This window comes from Amia ocellicauda, chromosome 2 (genome assembly GCF_036373705.1).
Source record: "Amia ocellicauda isolate fAmiCal2 chromosome 2, fAmiCal2.hap1, whole genome shotgun sequence".
NCBI classification, from domain to species: Eukaryota; Metazoa; Chordata; class Actinopteri; order Amiiformes; family Amiidae; genus Amia; species Amia ocellicauda.
In genome coordinates this window covers 35467863-35485042 of record NC_089851.1, presented here as the reverse complement: position 1 = coordinate 35485042, position 17180 = coordinate 35467863, and the positions used below count along the sequence as shown (strand labels likewise).

Here is a 17180-nt window from a genome sequence, read left to right as displayed (position 1 = left end):
AGCATTAAACAGACCAAATTCATTCAACATTTGTAGTTGACGCTACTGACATACAAGGGCCTTTCTGCACTATTCAACATAATGTATGGGATTCTAGCAGTCTTGATGTATTCTATGCTGTTCATCAGACACTAAGCTTCCCAGTATATGCTGAACAATACCTGCTGTTCCTGGTTTACCAGGGAATCCAATTTCACCCTTTTCTCCTTTAGGTCCATGAACTGTAGAAGAACCTTGCCGTCCACTAAACCCTTCTTCAGGAGAAGAAAAGGAAAATAAATATATAAAAGAGGAAAGTCTACAGCATTAGTCAGTAAATGAAACCTTGAACTTTTCACCATTCCAGTTTGTTAAAAGAGAAAAATATAGAAAGACACTTTGTAAGACACTTTGTAATATGTTGAAGAGAGTTACAGACATCACAGGTCTTAGTTCAGCACACTGGAAGAAAGGAGTGATATTCATAGTGATTTCTGAATTAAGTATCCATCCTCTAGACCTCATATTGCACAGTGTAAGGCTGTTTTTTTATTTTAATTTGCATTTATTCATGTCTTCTCACTGCTTTTATTATTTTGGATTCCATTTTGTCATCATACATCTTATCTGGCTTATTAACGTCCCTCCAAAGTAGATTTTTGATAACTTACCTTGCACAGAAGAGTCCTCAGGATTGACTTTCATCTGTAAAATTAATGAAGAAAGCAATGTCAAAATACTCTATGATACTAACATGATTTATAAACATGAACAACAAAAAACACATTATATTTTCCAAATCACAAATCTGGTTAGCTGAAAGAGAAACCTTTCCAATGTCCAGAGTGTGTAACGGGCAAACATGTGCAACCCCCCGGCAGAATATCTGTGTGTTCCTCTTTTCTAAAGCACCGAAGTGTGTAATATGATCCACATAACAGAATGTTTTTTTTTTTAAATATCAGTTCCCTTACTTATTTTTTACCCACTAAGATTATGTTATGCATGTTAATATTATGCATTTATTTTTACCTACCAAGATTATTTTTGTATTATTATGTATGAGTCAACTTCCATTTTTATTTTCAGATGTCATTAGTTAAGCATTCTTTATGATAGAGGGCAGCTTTATAATGAAAACGTATCTGTGTGCAGCACCTTCTTCACAAGCGGGTAGGGTAGTTTTTCCTGTTTCTTAAAACTTTAGTGATTGTACTGATAAATCCTTAAATTAAATAACGAATCAAAGATGTCCTGGCGTTGCCTTCCTGACATGAATGTGATACAGGTGTTCTGGTGCCCGCCGCAGAAAAATGTAAACATAAGGGCCTTTGTATGCAGGATGGACGTTTCTTCTTCATTAACTACTGCCTCTGAGACGACGCAATGAATGCATCAAACTTCCACCTTCAAATTATCTTTCATAACACATTTGCAGCAATGCAGAAGTGCTGGTTTGCATCTGAAACGTGTGGCTACTACTGTAACACTACAAGTAATAATTTAATTACAGGGAGTCTTTCCAGTAGACGGACAGCAGAGGCATTAGGGAAAGTAATTCTGTTCTCATTTCTGGTTGAGAAACCTATAGAATCAGAATCACTGACAAACGATAGACTGCTTAGATTACTAGTTTGTGTAACTGTGCAAAAGTTAAAATTAGAAACAAATTAGAAAATACTCGGGGCAGGATGGTAACAGTTGCCAGTATCTATACCAGCCATGATTTCTAAGCATTTATGATCACCAATCTCTGTATGATCTACCAACACTGATGACAGATGACTTTTTATGTATGTTAAATAAGATGAATAGTAGTAATTGATGTGTGCCCAATAATAATAATAATAATAATAATAATAATAATAATAATAATAATAATAATAATAATTTACACCTGTCTCCTATTAGATATAGTTTTTCCATGCATGTATGACTCATCATTCATTTACAGTTGCAGCCCTAAGCATTTCATGCCCCTTTATCTATTTTCTTTACTATGTTTACATAAAACTTGCCAATAAAAAGTTGCCAAACCAATGAATTACTGGGTAAGATTACTTTTAAAAATGGCTTGCAGCAAGAGAGCTGTCATTAGAGGCAGTGATGCAATCTGTCAGTGTGTTTTACAGCTGGTGGCCAAGTTGCTGAGGGCTACAGAGCAGACAGTGCTGCAGGCGAGAGCCCTTGCGATACATTTCAGGCAAACTTGGCGACGCTGAAGTCTGCATTTTCCCAAGCTCTCCATAACCATCTCGCGATTGCAAATGAGAGCAGTGTGTGCTCTGTGTTCATGTGGTGATAAACATGGTTAAATATAAGTATTGAAATGCTACAGTTTTGGAAATCCCAAACCCCCTGGCAGGGATAACATGTCTAGGTTTTCAAATGTCAATGCCGAGAGGAATCTGTAAGAGCCACTGGCCACTTAGAGGTCTGCAGGAAATGTGTATATGTACTTGCTGCTTACATTGAATGACTGTAAATTGATAGTTCGGATTCAATGATTTGTATTAAATTAATTTAAATAAAAGCGCAAAGCTATTCAACCCTTCATGGGCACTTACATGGTCACCAAAAAGTTTCCTCAAAAACATGTAAAACACATTAACTACAGAATGAATAATAACAGACAGATAGGAAAGCTCCTTTAAAATGTCAGCAACTCTTTAGAAGAATAAGTCCCTGAGACACCCATATAGTTTTCTGTTAGTGTTAAAATTATGGAAATTCCCAAGGCCACAACAACATGTCAATTACTGTTGCAATCAAGTTGACTTAATCCCCTCCATGTTCCAACTGTTATCAAACATGCTTCATGCATATAAAGGTATTTCAACCATGCCTTGTTTGGGTTAAGAACCATTAAAGCAACACATGTGTTTACCCTTTTCTTCAGGGCACCAGCATGAAGCAAGCTTAAACATTCAGATACAAAATGTCATTAAACTTTCAGGACAGTATGTGATAATATGAGGTGATAGAGAGATTCCTGTAATTAGGCAATCTTCCATAAAATCCATAATTTGAAACACACCTAAAGTTAAAGTAATGATATTGCCAAAAGTTTATTTTCTCATTGTCTTGCTAATTGAAAAAAGTGTACTAAATATTTTTTTTACATAAAATGTATCCAGATCTGTTATATATTCTTGATTCATGCACTGGTGCTTTGGCATTAAAATAAAAGTAAAATAGAAATGGCAAAGGAAGACATGAGAGAGAGTGTCAGATGAGACAGACTTCCTGCAGGAATAAGCAAGCTTTGCAGACCGAACTGAATGCGTGGAAGCACCTTGTTAATCCTTCTGTTAAAGGTGTACTCTTTCACTTACTGGTGTTTTGCAGTTGGGTCGTGGTGGGACCGGAAAAACTGTCTTTAAAATTCAGAGGAAAATTTTTCAGTGAATAAAGATGATTGATAACAAACAAACACATCAAGATAAACTCAGAGCAATGGCTGACAATGAGGGAAAACAGGACAGACAGAGACAGGAAGAGCTCAGTTTGTCAATGAGAAGCTCAGAACTTACCCCTTTGAGGCCGATAACTGGTCCAGGAGGCCCGGGGGGACCAGGGGGGCCGGGGGGGCCCTGTAAACACATTGTGATGATTCTTTACACGGATACATTCATTTTCAGTTGGTCCTCCTTCTATAGGTTGTTTCATTACCAATATCAATATGCAGATTAATTCCCAGATAATGTGTTGTAAAAAACATAAATCAGAGAAGCTGAATTAAGGTTAACGAAAAATAATATTGAAAATTTGATGTTATGTTACATGATTTAATATATTGATCTTTACAGTAATTTTATAATGTAAACAAAAAGAACAACAACAACAGAATGCACATTTTTGCTCTATGACACAGCTTGGCCTGTTACTCATGCCATGAGTATGTATTAATCTACCACAAAATTGTCCAACAGGAGAACAAGTTTGTGGCTGTGATATATTATCGCAGAAATTGTTTCCCTTAATGAAAGGTTAATTTGCATATATAGCCCACAAAATATAGAGTTCTTAACTAAACACGTCCTTTATGATGGTCCAAATAGCAGCAGCCTATATCGATCCACTACTGAAAGAAGGCCTCCCCAAGATGTTTCCACTTGTTTCAGTCTACAGCTTGTCTTTTCAATGTTTTGCCTGCAAAGTCTATTATTTTATCTTCCCATCTTTAATGTGGTTGTCTTCTAGTTTTTTTTTTTTTCATCTCTTGGGATCCATTAGATAGCTTCCTTTGTCCATCTTTAACCTATTTTCTTGCAATGTGTCCAGTCTATTGCCATTTCAAGTATGTCACATATTTTGGTTTGCTCTCAGATGCATTCATTCTTCTTGGTATTCCAAGCATAAATTTTTCCATTTTACTCTTCTCTTTAGGCACATGGGTAATTTTCATTTTAACAGCATGCCGTTTCTTTCAAATGTACTCCCATTTTCACTCTTATATTGATTTATTTCATAATATCTCCACCTGCGCTGATTTGTTGTCCAAGGAAGACATAACTTTTGATTTATGTATCTGTTATTAAGTATCCGTTGATCTACGTCGATTTAGAGCTGTTAAACATGACTTTGGTTTTACTCAAGTAAATTTTAAGTCCAGTTTTCAAAGAGTTCTTCAATTTGAAGCTGTGGGTTATCTTGTTTCCTTTTTTCTCCCAGTTCAGACTTGAACACTTCTTCAAGTGTTTTGGAACAGTTTAATTACATCATGATTTAATACATCCACAGCACAAAGTAGACAAAAAAGGTTTATTTGTATGTAGTCTTTATTTACCCTTGAAATACAGTTTAAGAAAACTTTAAATGGGAACTATTGGTAGTAAATTAACTTTCTTCTGTTAAACAGTGGCCTGTAGAAAGTATAATCTGGATTATTTTCATGGTTTTCTTGGTCTGTGGTTCACTGTGTAAAGCTATAGTTGAGTCCTGTGGTATGTATTATATAGATGTATTTAATGACAGATCCTTCAAAAACCATCTTCATGAGGTCAACCAATGCTGAGGACAACTGTTTTGGGACATGTATGTTGATATGTAATCTCTATCAAGACGCGAAAGACAAACTAGATCTGATATCGTTTCTAATTTGATTACGGACATTTGATTCTTTGGTTTGTTATGTTGATGGGGGTCTATGCACCTACTTGACATTGAGTATAGTTACTTAGAAAACAAAGGTCTGCTTCTATGCGTCTTCAAGAGAGAAAGGGTAATTACTGTCCGATCTTTTGTGACCCTATTCTTATAGTATTATGTTTCTAATCCCCAACATGAAACATTACATTTTACTCACTGGTAACACCACCGCTTCTCCTCTTTCACCCTTCTTTCCCACCATTCCTGGGCGACCCTATGTTGGGAAAAATGTGTTGAGTCAACAAAAAACGCTAGGAAAAAAAATCATGATTTCAATCAAAAATCATGTGTGAATTGTGAGGTAAGCAATGAGTGAAATGCTCAGCTAACGGGCTGGCAATATTTCCTGGCAGAGTGTATATATCTGTATTACTCTTTTGACCAGATTCTGGGAATGTATATATATTTAATGTCATTCAAATTATTCTTTACTGATACTTTACTGAAGGAGCTAAAGACTATGAATGGCCAGTGATAAACCATTATTTTCCAGATTATTCATGAGTGGTTTTAATAAATTAGGACTATGGGGACCACGTCTTCCTCTGCACTTTGGAAAACATTTATTTTAAATCTAATTGTCGTAAATGCTCTGTGTCTATGAAGGGTTTTAAACTACAATAATTCTAACTGAGTGAAGTGAATTTTCTTAAAGATACCAGGTTATTTTCTTTACTTTCTATGCTGATCTCTATTGTTAAAAAGGCAAAGGACAAACATCTTGCTTCCATCAATTGTGCTTCAACATGTCATTCAGGTAATGTGGGCACTGTTTTTGAATCTACACTATACTTTTGACTGTAGAATGTCCTCCATTTTCTTTATATGTGTACATGCCTTTTCACATTGATAGTATCATTCACTTATTGTGGACTACTGCTATTTTTCTGAGGACATCTAATGGTTAGTCCATTTTGTTTGCCGTGTTGCTTTCACTTAGACGGGTTTGGTGAGAGATTTGCAAGCATGCCCATGCTTATTGAAGAATGGGGCCTGCTGCTTTCTCACATGCGGAAATGGAAGCACTTACTGGACGGCCAGGGAAACCAAACTCTCCTTTCGGTCCTCGTGGTCCCTGAGGCCCCTGTCAAACAAAGTCATTAAAAACAAATGAACACACCAGGAAACAAACAATACATCTTAGCACCGTGCTTCTCTGCACTGACTATAGCAGGTCCTTTCCTGCAAATTAGAGTGGGTTTAATAGCTTATGTTATTTAGAGAAATAAAAGGTCTGGCGACCATATGGAGGCAGACATTTTATCCCAAGTCACCTGACAGTCTGCTTTAGTAAGTACAACATGATTAGAGTGATTAATTTATTCATCTACCAGGGAGAATAACAGTCTGAGATATGCATAGAAAATAGAATAGCTCTTGGGATATTGGGGAAAATAAAACTAAAGCTAGCAAAACCAGAACTGGAGAAGAGTATGTAGACTATAGGAAGCATTCTGAACTCTGGGTAGAGGCTTTTTACTGTTGGGAATCAAAACTTCTAAAAAACATCAAACAAGAGTGAGAATCTGGGTTTTCAACACTGATTTGTAATAAAATATCATAAAATCTTACCACTGCTCCCAACTGGCCAGGAAACCCATGGTCTCCCTGTGAGACACAAACAAATCTGGAGTGAGTACATTTCAATCAGCAAGTTAAAAACACAACCTCTGACACAGGAAACAAAAGAATCAGTGACCTTCACTCCCTTCGGCCCCTGTGGTCCCCTCAGTCCCGCCATCAGAGACCCGTCGGCAGCGATGGTCACTCCAGGCTCACCTTTCTCTCCCTAGAAAACAAGAAAAACAGTGAAATCGCTCTACATGAAGCTGGAGAATTAAATATGTATAGCACAGGACAATGGCTTTATTGATAAACCATTATTTCAGATACAGGGTCGCCAATCATGGTCCAGAAGAGCCCCAAAGCAGTAGATTTGATAAGTCAACCTTAAATAATCAATTTATAAGAAGTTCAAAACATTTAATTATGCTCAATAAAGCAGGACATTTATATATCATTTAACTCAAACATGCACATAATCTGATCCGCGTTCCCCTTGCTCAATTGATCAATAACTAGCATGTCTTGCCAGGCCTAGCAATGGATGAATTAGGGTGACCTTGTAAGAATAGACTACATCTAGTTGGGTTGCACAACAGGTGATTCTGCAATGGCACATATTCCCTTCCCATCTCATTACCTTTGGGCCCCAATTTCCAGGCATGCCAGGAATCCCAATGTCACCTTTTGGTCCCCTTGGCCCCTGTATACAGAAAAGTATAATTATGGCAAACAATGAATACCAGGATCAGCCACATAGATTTGGAGAACCAGAAACGGTTCTTCATACATTTCCCAAAATTATTTCATACACCCTGCAGTGTAATTCTTAAGACGTGTTATAAATGGTAAAACAAAACCTCTGGAGCTGCTGTCTAGTGTCGAGAAAAAAGGTTTTTTTGGGCCAGTTTTTTACGTATATGTTTTTTATGTGTATGGCCCTTAAAACTAAACATACAATTGCACTTTCCAATATTAATGAAGTAGGAAAGAAGCTTAATATGTAATATATATATATATATATATATATATATATATATATATATACATACACATGTATATACAATGAACATGTATATATATGAATGCAGTATGTAACATACATACTCAGAACATGTTTACCCTATGAAAGCGACTCCATATTATAGTAATTATTGTTAAGGGCCGTCACTTAAACAAGGCTGCAAATAATGTAGCCTCTTATAGCTATAATCAGTAGGTTCAGAAATAAAACACTAACCATAATTTATGGAACAAGAAAAAAGTATCAGGTTGTCTGGCTAGAGTGGGTTTAAATACTCCAAAAGGTCATTTTTAAACCTTAGTAACTTTGGATTTACTTCACCCTTTAGGGAAATTCATCAGTGACTCAAGATAGAACATTCAAAATAAGCTTACAGGAAATCCTGCTTGGCCAGGCATGCCTTCGGGACCCTGAAGATACATGCAAAAGATACAAACAAGCAAGTAGGACAAGCAAATGGCTGTGTGAACATGTAGGTTTGTTTTTTTAAGCATCCAGCAAAGTCTTTCTATAGCATGGAGCTGATGGAGAGGCACTGCCAAGTGAAATTGTCAACTACAGAAAACATAGGCTGTCTACTGACAGCATAATAGAGGAGTTTGTAGGTTTAATAAATCATTGTATCAAATGAACTGCAAATTAGGTTTTAAAAATGTGGAGGAATTTGATTGGATACTTTATCTTCCAATTAGACTGAAGGCTTTGGAAGAAACATGACTGTGGTGACAAATAGCATGTCATGGGCTACACCTACACTTAGACTTAGGTTAGACTGTATGTATGTATGTATGATATACAAAATCACATTCAGTTGGATTGAGGGCCACCTCATACATATATCTTCAAATTATTAAGAATTCATTATATTTGCTGTTGGTAATAATTTAAACAAGCTTCCATAACCTACAGCAGTGGTCCCCAACCCTGGTCCTGGAGGACCCCCTACCCTGCTGGGTTACTTAATTTAACCTTAATTTAAGTAACAATCTACTTAGATTTGACTTTTTAAATTGTGTAATACAAATAGTTGGTTCTTTAATAAGTTATTTATGCAATTCTATACTTAACTTCAAACCCCTACTGTTTAAAATAATTAAAAGGCTCTGACTCAGGAAATTATTAGTTCAATTAAGTAATTCAGAGCTCGGTTGGAACAAAAACCAGCAGGGTAGGGGGTCCACTGATCTACAGGACTGCAAACTCCTAATATAAGAGTCATTATCTTCTGGAATAAGTCCCTCTAATAGTTCTAAGACACTTTAGTCCATATCCTCAACTATATCTTCTGGTCTCTGTCTTACTATACCTAATAATTACTTTGTCTTACTGAATCCTTAGTTAAATATAATAAAAGTTCTTATTTTAACTGTTTTCGGCATTGCAGCCTTTGGTTTCTAAAAGCAAACAACAAAGCAGTATGTGCGTATTGTTGGCATTCAAATTTTACAAACAGAACCAGAAGACAAAGTGGGTCCTGAGAACCAGGATTAGGAAACCCTGGCTTAGAAACCTGTAATTTAGAAAAAAATTGTGTGGGGGAATCTGCTTTCTGGGCAGAGAATGGGAATTTACGATTGTACAATCCAGCATCATTCAGACACAAAATTATATATTTTATCTTTATAAATCAGAGATGACTTCAGGCTTCTCAAATGATCCTGTTTACAGCAAAATCGGAACAAAGGCTTGGCAGGGATAATATAGTGTCTATAAATAGAGACTGTAGCAATGCTCCTCCATGCTGTAGAAAGCCTTGTATTTACTGTAGTTTATCATGCCATGGATATAGAACAATTCAAGTTATGGCTTCAGATGTTGGCTTCAGAGGTGACAATAAATTGAGGTTAATTTCCTGCACAGGCATCTGAGCAAAAACAAACAGCCTGAAACATGCAAGCTCTTCATTTTCCTTCATAAAAAAGTGTCATGCTATCACAATCCAAGCAAATGCAATGTATCTTAAAACAAAGTGGATATAAAAACTGTTGGCTTGCCATAGGCTGGACATGCCAAGACTGAAATATGACTAGCACACATGTTTTTGTGAGAATCATGCTAGAAATGTATTGTACAGATGTGGCTACTCACGGGCGGTCCTGGTGGTCCTCGAATTTCAGTGAAGTTCAAGATTCCATCTGTGCCATTCTGCAAAAGCTGAGGAAGGAAACCAACAAAGGCGAGCTCTGCTTAGAAACCATGCAGACTGCTACAGTGGCTGTAGTAAGTATTCACCCCCTTGGACTTTCACAATTAATAGGAGTTTCGAAAGCTCCTTGGTCTTCATGGTAGTATTGTTGCTTTGAATGCACTATCAAACTGCGAGACCTTACAGAGACAGGTGTATTTAAAATTTGAAATGTGATCCACTTTTATTGCTCACAGATGGACTCTATTCAACTTATAATGTGAATTCTGAAGGCAATTGGTTGTACGTGATCGTATTTAGGAGTGTCCTAGCAAAGTGGGTTACTTATGTAATGTATACTTCTCCGTTTTTTGTATTTTAATAGTTTTTTTACCCATTGAAGTTCTTGAGTAGGTTGTGTAAATCAAATGTAAAACAATCTAATTTAAATGCTATCAACATTTCAGGTTTTAACACAACAAAATGTGAAAAAGTCCAAGGAAGGTGAATATTTCCTATAGTCACTGTAGATGTTCAGGGAATAAAGTTTTAATCTTATCATAGTTTAATCTGTAGTTCTGTTCTTGATGAATACCTTACTCCTGTAACTCAGCTGCTATATTTACTGCATTTTAATCCACTGTATACATTATTGTATTGTATTTGTCATTTTTGCCAAACAACTAAACAGTATATAACATTTGTAATATGTACATTTTAACCAAAGGATCAGCCAAATAAATAAACACATACATACTTACATACACTCTTAAATTAATTAATAAATACCAATTGTCATCTGAAATCTACAATCAAATGATGTAGTGTACACACACACCATAGCAGTATGCTGTATTCACCACACCTGTGATACACAGGAATTGGCATTACTGCTATTAATAATATATCATTTTGTGAAGTGAAGAAGTACTTATCCTTGTACTTGTTATGGGTTAAACATTCTTGTTTGTTTTCCAATGTGAATGGACTGAGATACAGATTTTTCTCTATGGAATGTTTGTCTTTTGTGGAGGCAGAACTGGTCACTACTATGAAAGGGTGTTGTTTGTAAGGTATTCTTCTAAGGTACAAATTGGGAATAGTTCATTAAAAATTCTTGGTAAGAGAGAGTTTGGTGGGTGAGCTCTCTTGATACGCATGTGCTTGGAGTTGTGCCTGTTCTTGCTGACCACTACTGTATATATTTTGTTGGAAGGGCCTACTTACATCCTGGAGAGTTATGATTTCTCCTGGTGGTCCAGGGAGCCCTGGAGGTCCTGTTATGCTTTTTCCATCTTGACCACGATCACCCTGTAACACAGTCATATTTATCACTGAACACCAATGTCACTGCCGGTAATATCCATTAAGTGTTAATTGAATTAAGCCATACGATACCTTTGGTCCCTGGTCACCTTTAACTCCCTTATCTCCCTGTGATAAAAACAAACAAAACAACACAGATTTCACATTAGCAACACTTCAATAACATTATTTAAAATAACTGTCATTGCTTTCCTCCCCCAAATGTGATGTCTGGCTATTCTTCTTTGATGCAAATGGATGTGCACTTTGTTCTCATTGCCCCCTAGAGACAAACTGTTGTTATTGCATCCAACTAATCAACTGTTTTCCACTTGTACATTGGAATTGCATTAGTTAAGATTGTACTGCAAGTATTTAAATATAGGTGTCTTGAGAAAGATACAAAAAATAATTTGTAAAAGCACACACTAGAATTGCAAAACTTACTTCTAAAATTATTAATATAGAGATACAAATGAGTAATTCAAAGTCATAATAAACAATGTTAATCATATGTATAGTGTTATTCACAGGCTGGGCAGAGTTCACACACCTGCCCTTCATCACATAATGGCATAAAAGACAACTACCTACAAAACTCATCACAAAGTACCTGCAGGGAAAGCGTAGAGTGCATTGCTGAATGAGAGATGAACAGTGTTATGCTACCGGAACACCGTGTCAATAATAAAAGTTTAAATTGGGTGCTGCGCCATCTCAGTGGTGCCATAGCAGGGGGAACAAAGAGCCCCAGCCATCTAGCCACTGCACAGCTCACAAAAACGTCCCCACAAGATGACGTGGAAGCTTATCTGTTAACCGTCAAGTGCACAGCTCAGCAGGAGAACTGGACGGTGGCCATACCTCCATACCTCTCCGGCATCGCTTTTAAAAGGCTATCAAAAAACACTATTGGGCATATCAAACCCGCCAGAAAACCATCCCAAAGCCACCATATAGAAGCCCTCTCGTCCCTCTTCCTATAATCGAAAACCCAGTTTGACGGAATAACAATGGACCTTGTGGGGCCCCGGGCGAAATCTAACTGCTGACACCAATATGTCAGGGTGATCATTGATTATGCCACTCACTGCCCCTAAGCTTTTCCTCTTTCCGCTTTTTCCTGCATGATAGCCTCCAAAAATATTGCCAAATAATTATTTCTTCTCTTCTCCCGTGTCAAAAAAAAGTCCTCAAATGTCAATGAGCACCGTTTATGGCATCCATCATGCCATACCTCTGTCTGCTACTGCAGGTGATTCAGCTACGCACATCAGTCTACCACCCCCAGACCGACAAACTGGTATAGCATTTCGACATAATGCTTAAAGCAGTAGAAAAAAACAGAAGTCAAAAATTGTGACCAGCAGTAGCCACATATGAACTTCGCCATATGTGAAGTACCCCATGCGTCCACAAGTTTCTCTCCATTCTCACTGCTGTACTGAAGGAGACCCCAGGGGCATTTATATCACACAAAATAACCTGAGAGGAACAGCCCTGTCCTCGTCGATCACTGAGAAAGCAGTGGACTGAAGACTTTCCTATAGGTACTTGGATTAAGGCCTCAAATATGCATAATGGATTGTATTGGATGGAGAGTGGACTGACCGCTGGTCCTGGTAGCCCCGCTTTACCCGGGGGTCCCTCGGCTCCGGGTGACCCTGGATCCCCCTGTGAGGAAAGAAGATAATGGTCAGGCTACGAAAAGAGCTCAGCGGCTCAAGTAAACAAGACAAGCTATCCATTATAGTGACTACTATTTGAAAACCTGCAAGCTAACTGTCATACAGAATTAGTTCATTAATAAGGAACAAACTCTGCCCTAACCTTAAATGTAACTGAAAACATCATTCAAAATTAAAATGAGACACTGAACGTTGATTAAAACTAAAAAGTCCTGAGAGATACCTCTTCAGAGTTGACTATAAAGACATACGTGGGATATAGATGTACTGGCAAACATACTGATATAAACTCCCTTTTAGTGACAAGAATAATAAAGAGGCATTGCAGAGGCTTACCTTGACTCCTACTCCAGGTGGCCCATCAGTTCCAGCCTTGCCCTGAAATTAAGAGTTTTGGCATTAAATTCAATGTCCTGACAATGTCCTGTCCATATATATTATACATAACAAGCTTTTGAAATGTGGGTTTCTGCAAAGCAAGAGAAGTAGTGTAATCGTGTCAGGGCTATACTTTAATAGGTTACATTACACTGAAGGACCCGGATTAACACAAAGTAATTGTGTGTCAGCTGACTGTTAATTACAGGTAGCAGCTAAGGTACCTGTGCGCCAGGAGGTCCGGGAGGGCCCTGCAAGAGCAAGGAAATAGAAAGTTAGCTCTTTTCCTGACATGGAGCAACCAGAATGAAGTGTTATTGTCATCCTACTGGCATCCCAGTCAAGGCCTATCTTAACACATTTTGGACCAAATTAAATATATCACTGTCAATTATCTATTCAAGCCATTTGTTAGTTCACTCACTGGTGGTCCTCTTGGCCCAGGCTCCCCAAACTGGCCCAGTCTCCCAGAACCTTCCATGTCCTGCAAACATCAAAACACCAACTGAAGGTCAATTTCAAAAACTGCTTTTTAAAATGCTGGATTTTACAAACTTGTACCCAGTTGTGTTTTATTTAGAAATAGTGGAAAGCAGCGTTTTGGCACAAGTTTTTAATTCTCCAGTTTGAGAGGATGAGGTTCCCCTTCAATTACAAAAATGGTTGTGGTACTCAAGGAAAAGAATACATAATACATCCAACAATACATCCCAACTATGAGGAGATATTGAAATATATAGACACTGAATGACTGCAAAATAACAAGTTTTGGAAGAAGAAAAGATAATACACTCAACAATATCACGGGGTAAAGTAAAAATGCATTTAAAAAATAACCATATAAACCTTATACATATTTATAATTTCCTAAAATCACAGAGGAAGAACTTCAACCGTTCCTTTATTGGTTGCTAGTGTTGTTTTAAATCTGGAATAAAGAGCTATAAACACACCTCCAGTTCGAAGCTGTAGCCCTTCCCAGGAGGCCCAGGTGGTCCAGGGGGCCCTGGAGGCCCAGCGTGACCTGTCGGTCCCTCAGTACCCGCAGGGCCGGGGGGCCCAGCCACACCAGGGTCTCCCGAGTCTCCCTGCCAAAGACATTGATGAAGGTTCATTAACTGCCATTCTAAGCAAGGGGAATTTGTGTTCATTAAAGCAGCGACTTTAACAGACTAGAAAACAATCAGGACAAAGATTGTCATACACATTTCTTGAGGGGACAATTCATTGTTCATTATCCTGGATAAATACATGTGATTTCCTAGGCTTATGTAGTGTATTGGGAGGTCAATTGTGAAATGGCCATTCATCAGCTTAATTTGAGGCAGGTGGGAAGAAAGGCAGCACAGACAGGTGGGTGTTGCAGAGCAATGGAGCATGATTCATTGAGAGACTGGTAATGATGTTCTTCAAATCTGCTCCTCGAGGGTCAAAGTGCTTCTGCTTTTCATTCCACCTGAGCTTCATCGGCTCTATGGAGTCATTATTCACTGAACTACTTCAAGCTATTCCTGGGTCTAATGTAGGTCGTTACTAACAGGGACTTCTAAAACCTGTTGACCTTCAGGACAGGATTAAAAGAAAACTCACAAAAACATTTTCATTGGCATTGAATTTGACTACATTTACCTGCCATTAAAATATATTTATCTCATTGAACATCAGTAAAGTACATGGGTTATCATTTAAGTCAATGGAAATTACATAAGCAGCATACTAATGGTACAGGCAGCTGCTTCTTGCGATATGAATTAAGAGTAAGACATACCTTTGGTCCAGGTGTGCCTACTAAACCCCGGTCTCCCTGTTAGAAATATAAAGATCATACTATGTTACTTACGGACAAAGGATGATATATTTACACTTACATGAGAGTTTCACAAGTTGTGATTTTGACAGATTTATTAGTGTGCAGGTGTAGTACAGTACTAAAAGCAGCTCCAATCTTTGAAGGCAATAAGATGATCTTTTGGCTTTACAATTTTACTGGTTTTGATCATGAACCTTGCCCTGCACATGGCATTACATTTACAGAATCGTACTGAGTGCATATACTGTATCCCTTGGGCTCAGTCCTGAACCTACCATGTCACCCTTTTCTCCTCGTGGCCCAGCATTTCCGTCACGGCCTGGTGGACCCTGCAAAAACATCACAAAGGCATCACTTTCTGACTCTCCTGCACATGTCCTCAGGTCAACCCCAGCTCTGACAATGGGTAAAGAATGCAGAATATGAACTGTTGTAGCTATTGAACTGAATTACACTGAGAACATTAAAAAAATATGAATGAGCCTCCTGTTCCTGCGTTATAGAACTAGCCTATCTGTATTTATAATAATAATAATAATAATAATAATAATAATAATAATAATAATAATAATAATGCGTCTATTACAATATATTTGAAATCATGTATGGCCTCTATTCTCTGATAAGCCATAGTGGGAGTGTTCTTTGTAAATGTATATACAGTGTATGTGAAAAACAAAATGTTTTAAACAATAAAATCAAGAAGGTCAGTTATGCTTTGATGCAGTTAGTAAAAGCATTCATCGGTAAGGAAACGAAAAGGCAGATTTTATCCAACGTTGCAAATAAACCATGTTTGCAAAAATCAAAACGGAACAAAACAAAACAAAAAAGCATGTGTTGAACCCCAAGACGTCATTCATTGAAACCTTTGTATTCAATTCCAACCTTTATATTTGAAAGCCTAATCTTTGGCTACTTGTCACATCAAATGAAGAACACAAAGATATATCTACATCTAGGTAACAGCCTTGACATATGAAAGAAAATTGTGTCCTGTGTTCAGAAGTTTACACCAATCTGTCCATTATCTGTGGCAGGTAATAGTTTGCATATGCCTCTGTGTATCTGAAATCCAAATCATGGTGCTTGATGCCTTTCATCTGCAACCAGCTGCATATATTAACTCAAGTGGGTTCAGCTCTTCCTTGGGTTTTAAAGGTCTCTTGAGCAGTAAATCATTACAAAAATTATTATATTAACACTAGCTACTCGATCTCCCTATTGGCATTAACATGTGCTGCTATATCACATTCTAGAGCTCAACTGTTAATTATTAAATATGATAAGTTACAATCCTAATAGACTGGACTACTAGAAGCTACTGGATGAGACTTCAGATGTTGTTCATTTCTTAACCATTTTTTTTCAGAGTTGTATATGTATATGAATGAGAAGTGGCAAATGATCTCACGATGTAGAAGGTTATTCTCATGTTTTGGTGAAGAAAATCTCAGAGCCCTTCCGTAACTTTAATAAAATCACCTTGCCGTGATGTAAAATATGTCAGTAATGTAAATATTAAGGGGAGGCAGGCACCAGGAATGTTAAACAGACCACACAGCAAGATGAGGTCAAGAATAGCATCAGATTTAACATCAGAAGAACTGGACTGTTTGTTGATAACTGTCCCGTTCTGTGGGATCCAATCCCAGTTATGTTTTTTTACTTATTTATACCCCAGGGTCAACAAAGTACTTGATTATGATTATGCAGTTGTTCCCACAGTAACAAATTAGAATAAAATGCAAACAACAAAAACAAATTTACTTCAGATTTGCCATAGTGGGATATTTTAAAGCAACCAGTTTCAAAAGGCATCCTACTAACCACTTCTCACTAATATAAACAGTCAAACTTGCTTAGATAAAGCAAATAAACAGATCAAAAGATCAATAAACTCTTAATTGTTTTGCATTTATGTATAAATATGTGTGGCCTATGGCCAGAAAGAAGATTCAATTCTCAAAAGTATTTAGGAGATAAATACATATGAAGATGAGAAGTCATTATTCCCCCAGGTTAGCATCATCTCATGAAAAAGGATGCTTTAAGATTGTAACCTTGGCTGGGATTAAATCAAAACTTTGACCCACCATAGAAAACTACAAAACGGTAGTCATTTGCGGCTTCATTTTTAGTAAGATGCCACTTTCT

The 17180-nt window shown here is 37.3% G+C and overlaps 1 protein-coding gene across 8 annotated transcripts in view; it reads right to left on the bottom strand.

Moving 5' to 3' along the window:
- Window positions 1–17180, bottom strand: part of col15a1b (collagen, type XV, alpha 1b) — a 93555-nt gene that overhangs the window by 13272 nt on the left and 63103 nt on the right. For 2 of the 8 annotated variants that reach the window (XM_066723359.1, XM_066723352.1), the window contains 20 exons: window positions 15299–15352; window positions 14982–15017; window positions 14167–14301; window positions 13638–13697; window positions 13438–13464; window positions 13172–13213; window positions 12759–12821; window positions 11241–11276; window positions 11070–11153; window positions 9806–9871; window positions 8092–8127; window positions 7334–7396; window positions 6830–6919; window positions 6703–6738; window positions 6161–6214; window positions 5288–5344; window positions 3513–3572; window positions 3315–3356; window positions 651–684; window positions 162–254 (listed from right to left, as the gene is read on the bottom strand). In XM_066723359.1, the coding sequence (XP_066579456.1) occupies window positions 162–254; window positions 651–684; window positions 3315–3356; window positions 3513–3572; window positions 5288–5344; window positions 6161–6214; window positions 6703–6738; window positions 6830–6919; window positions 7334–7396; window positions 8092–8127; window positions 9806–9871; window positions 11070–11153; window positions 11241–11276; window positions 12759–12821; window positions 13172–13213; window positions 13438–13464; window positions 13638–13697; window positions 14167–14301; window positions 14982–15017; window positions 15299–15352 (1168 nt within the window). The remainder of the gene's footprint in view (window positions 1–161; window positions 255–650; window positions 685–3314; window positions 3357–3512; window positions 3573–5287; window positions 5345–6160; window positions 6215–6702; window positions 6739–6829; window positions 6920–7333; window positions 7397–8091; window positions 8128–9805; window positions 9872–11069; window positions 11154–11240; window positions 11277–12758; window positions 12822–13171; window positions 13214–13437; window positions 13465–13637; window positions 13698–14166; window positions 14302–14981; window positions 15018–15298; window positions 15353–17180) is intronic. The other 6 variants (XM_066723353.1, XM_066723355.1, XM_066723356.1 and 3 more) reach the window with 6 other exon arrangements.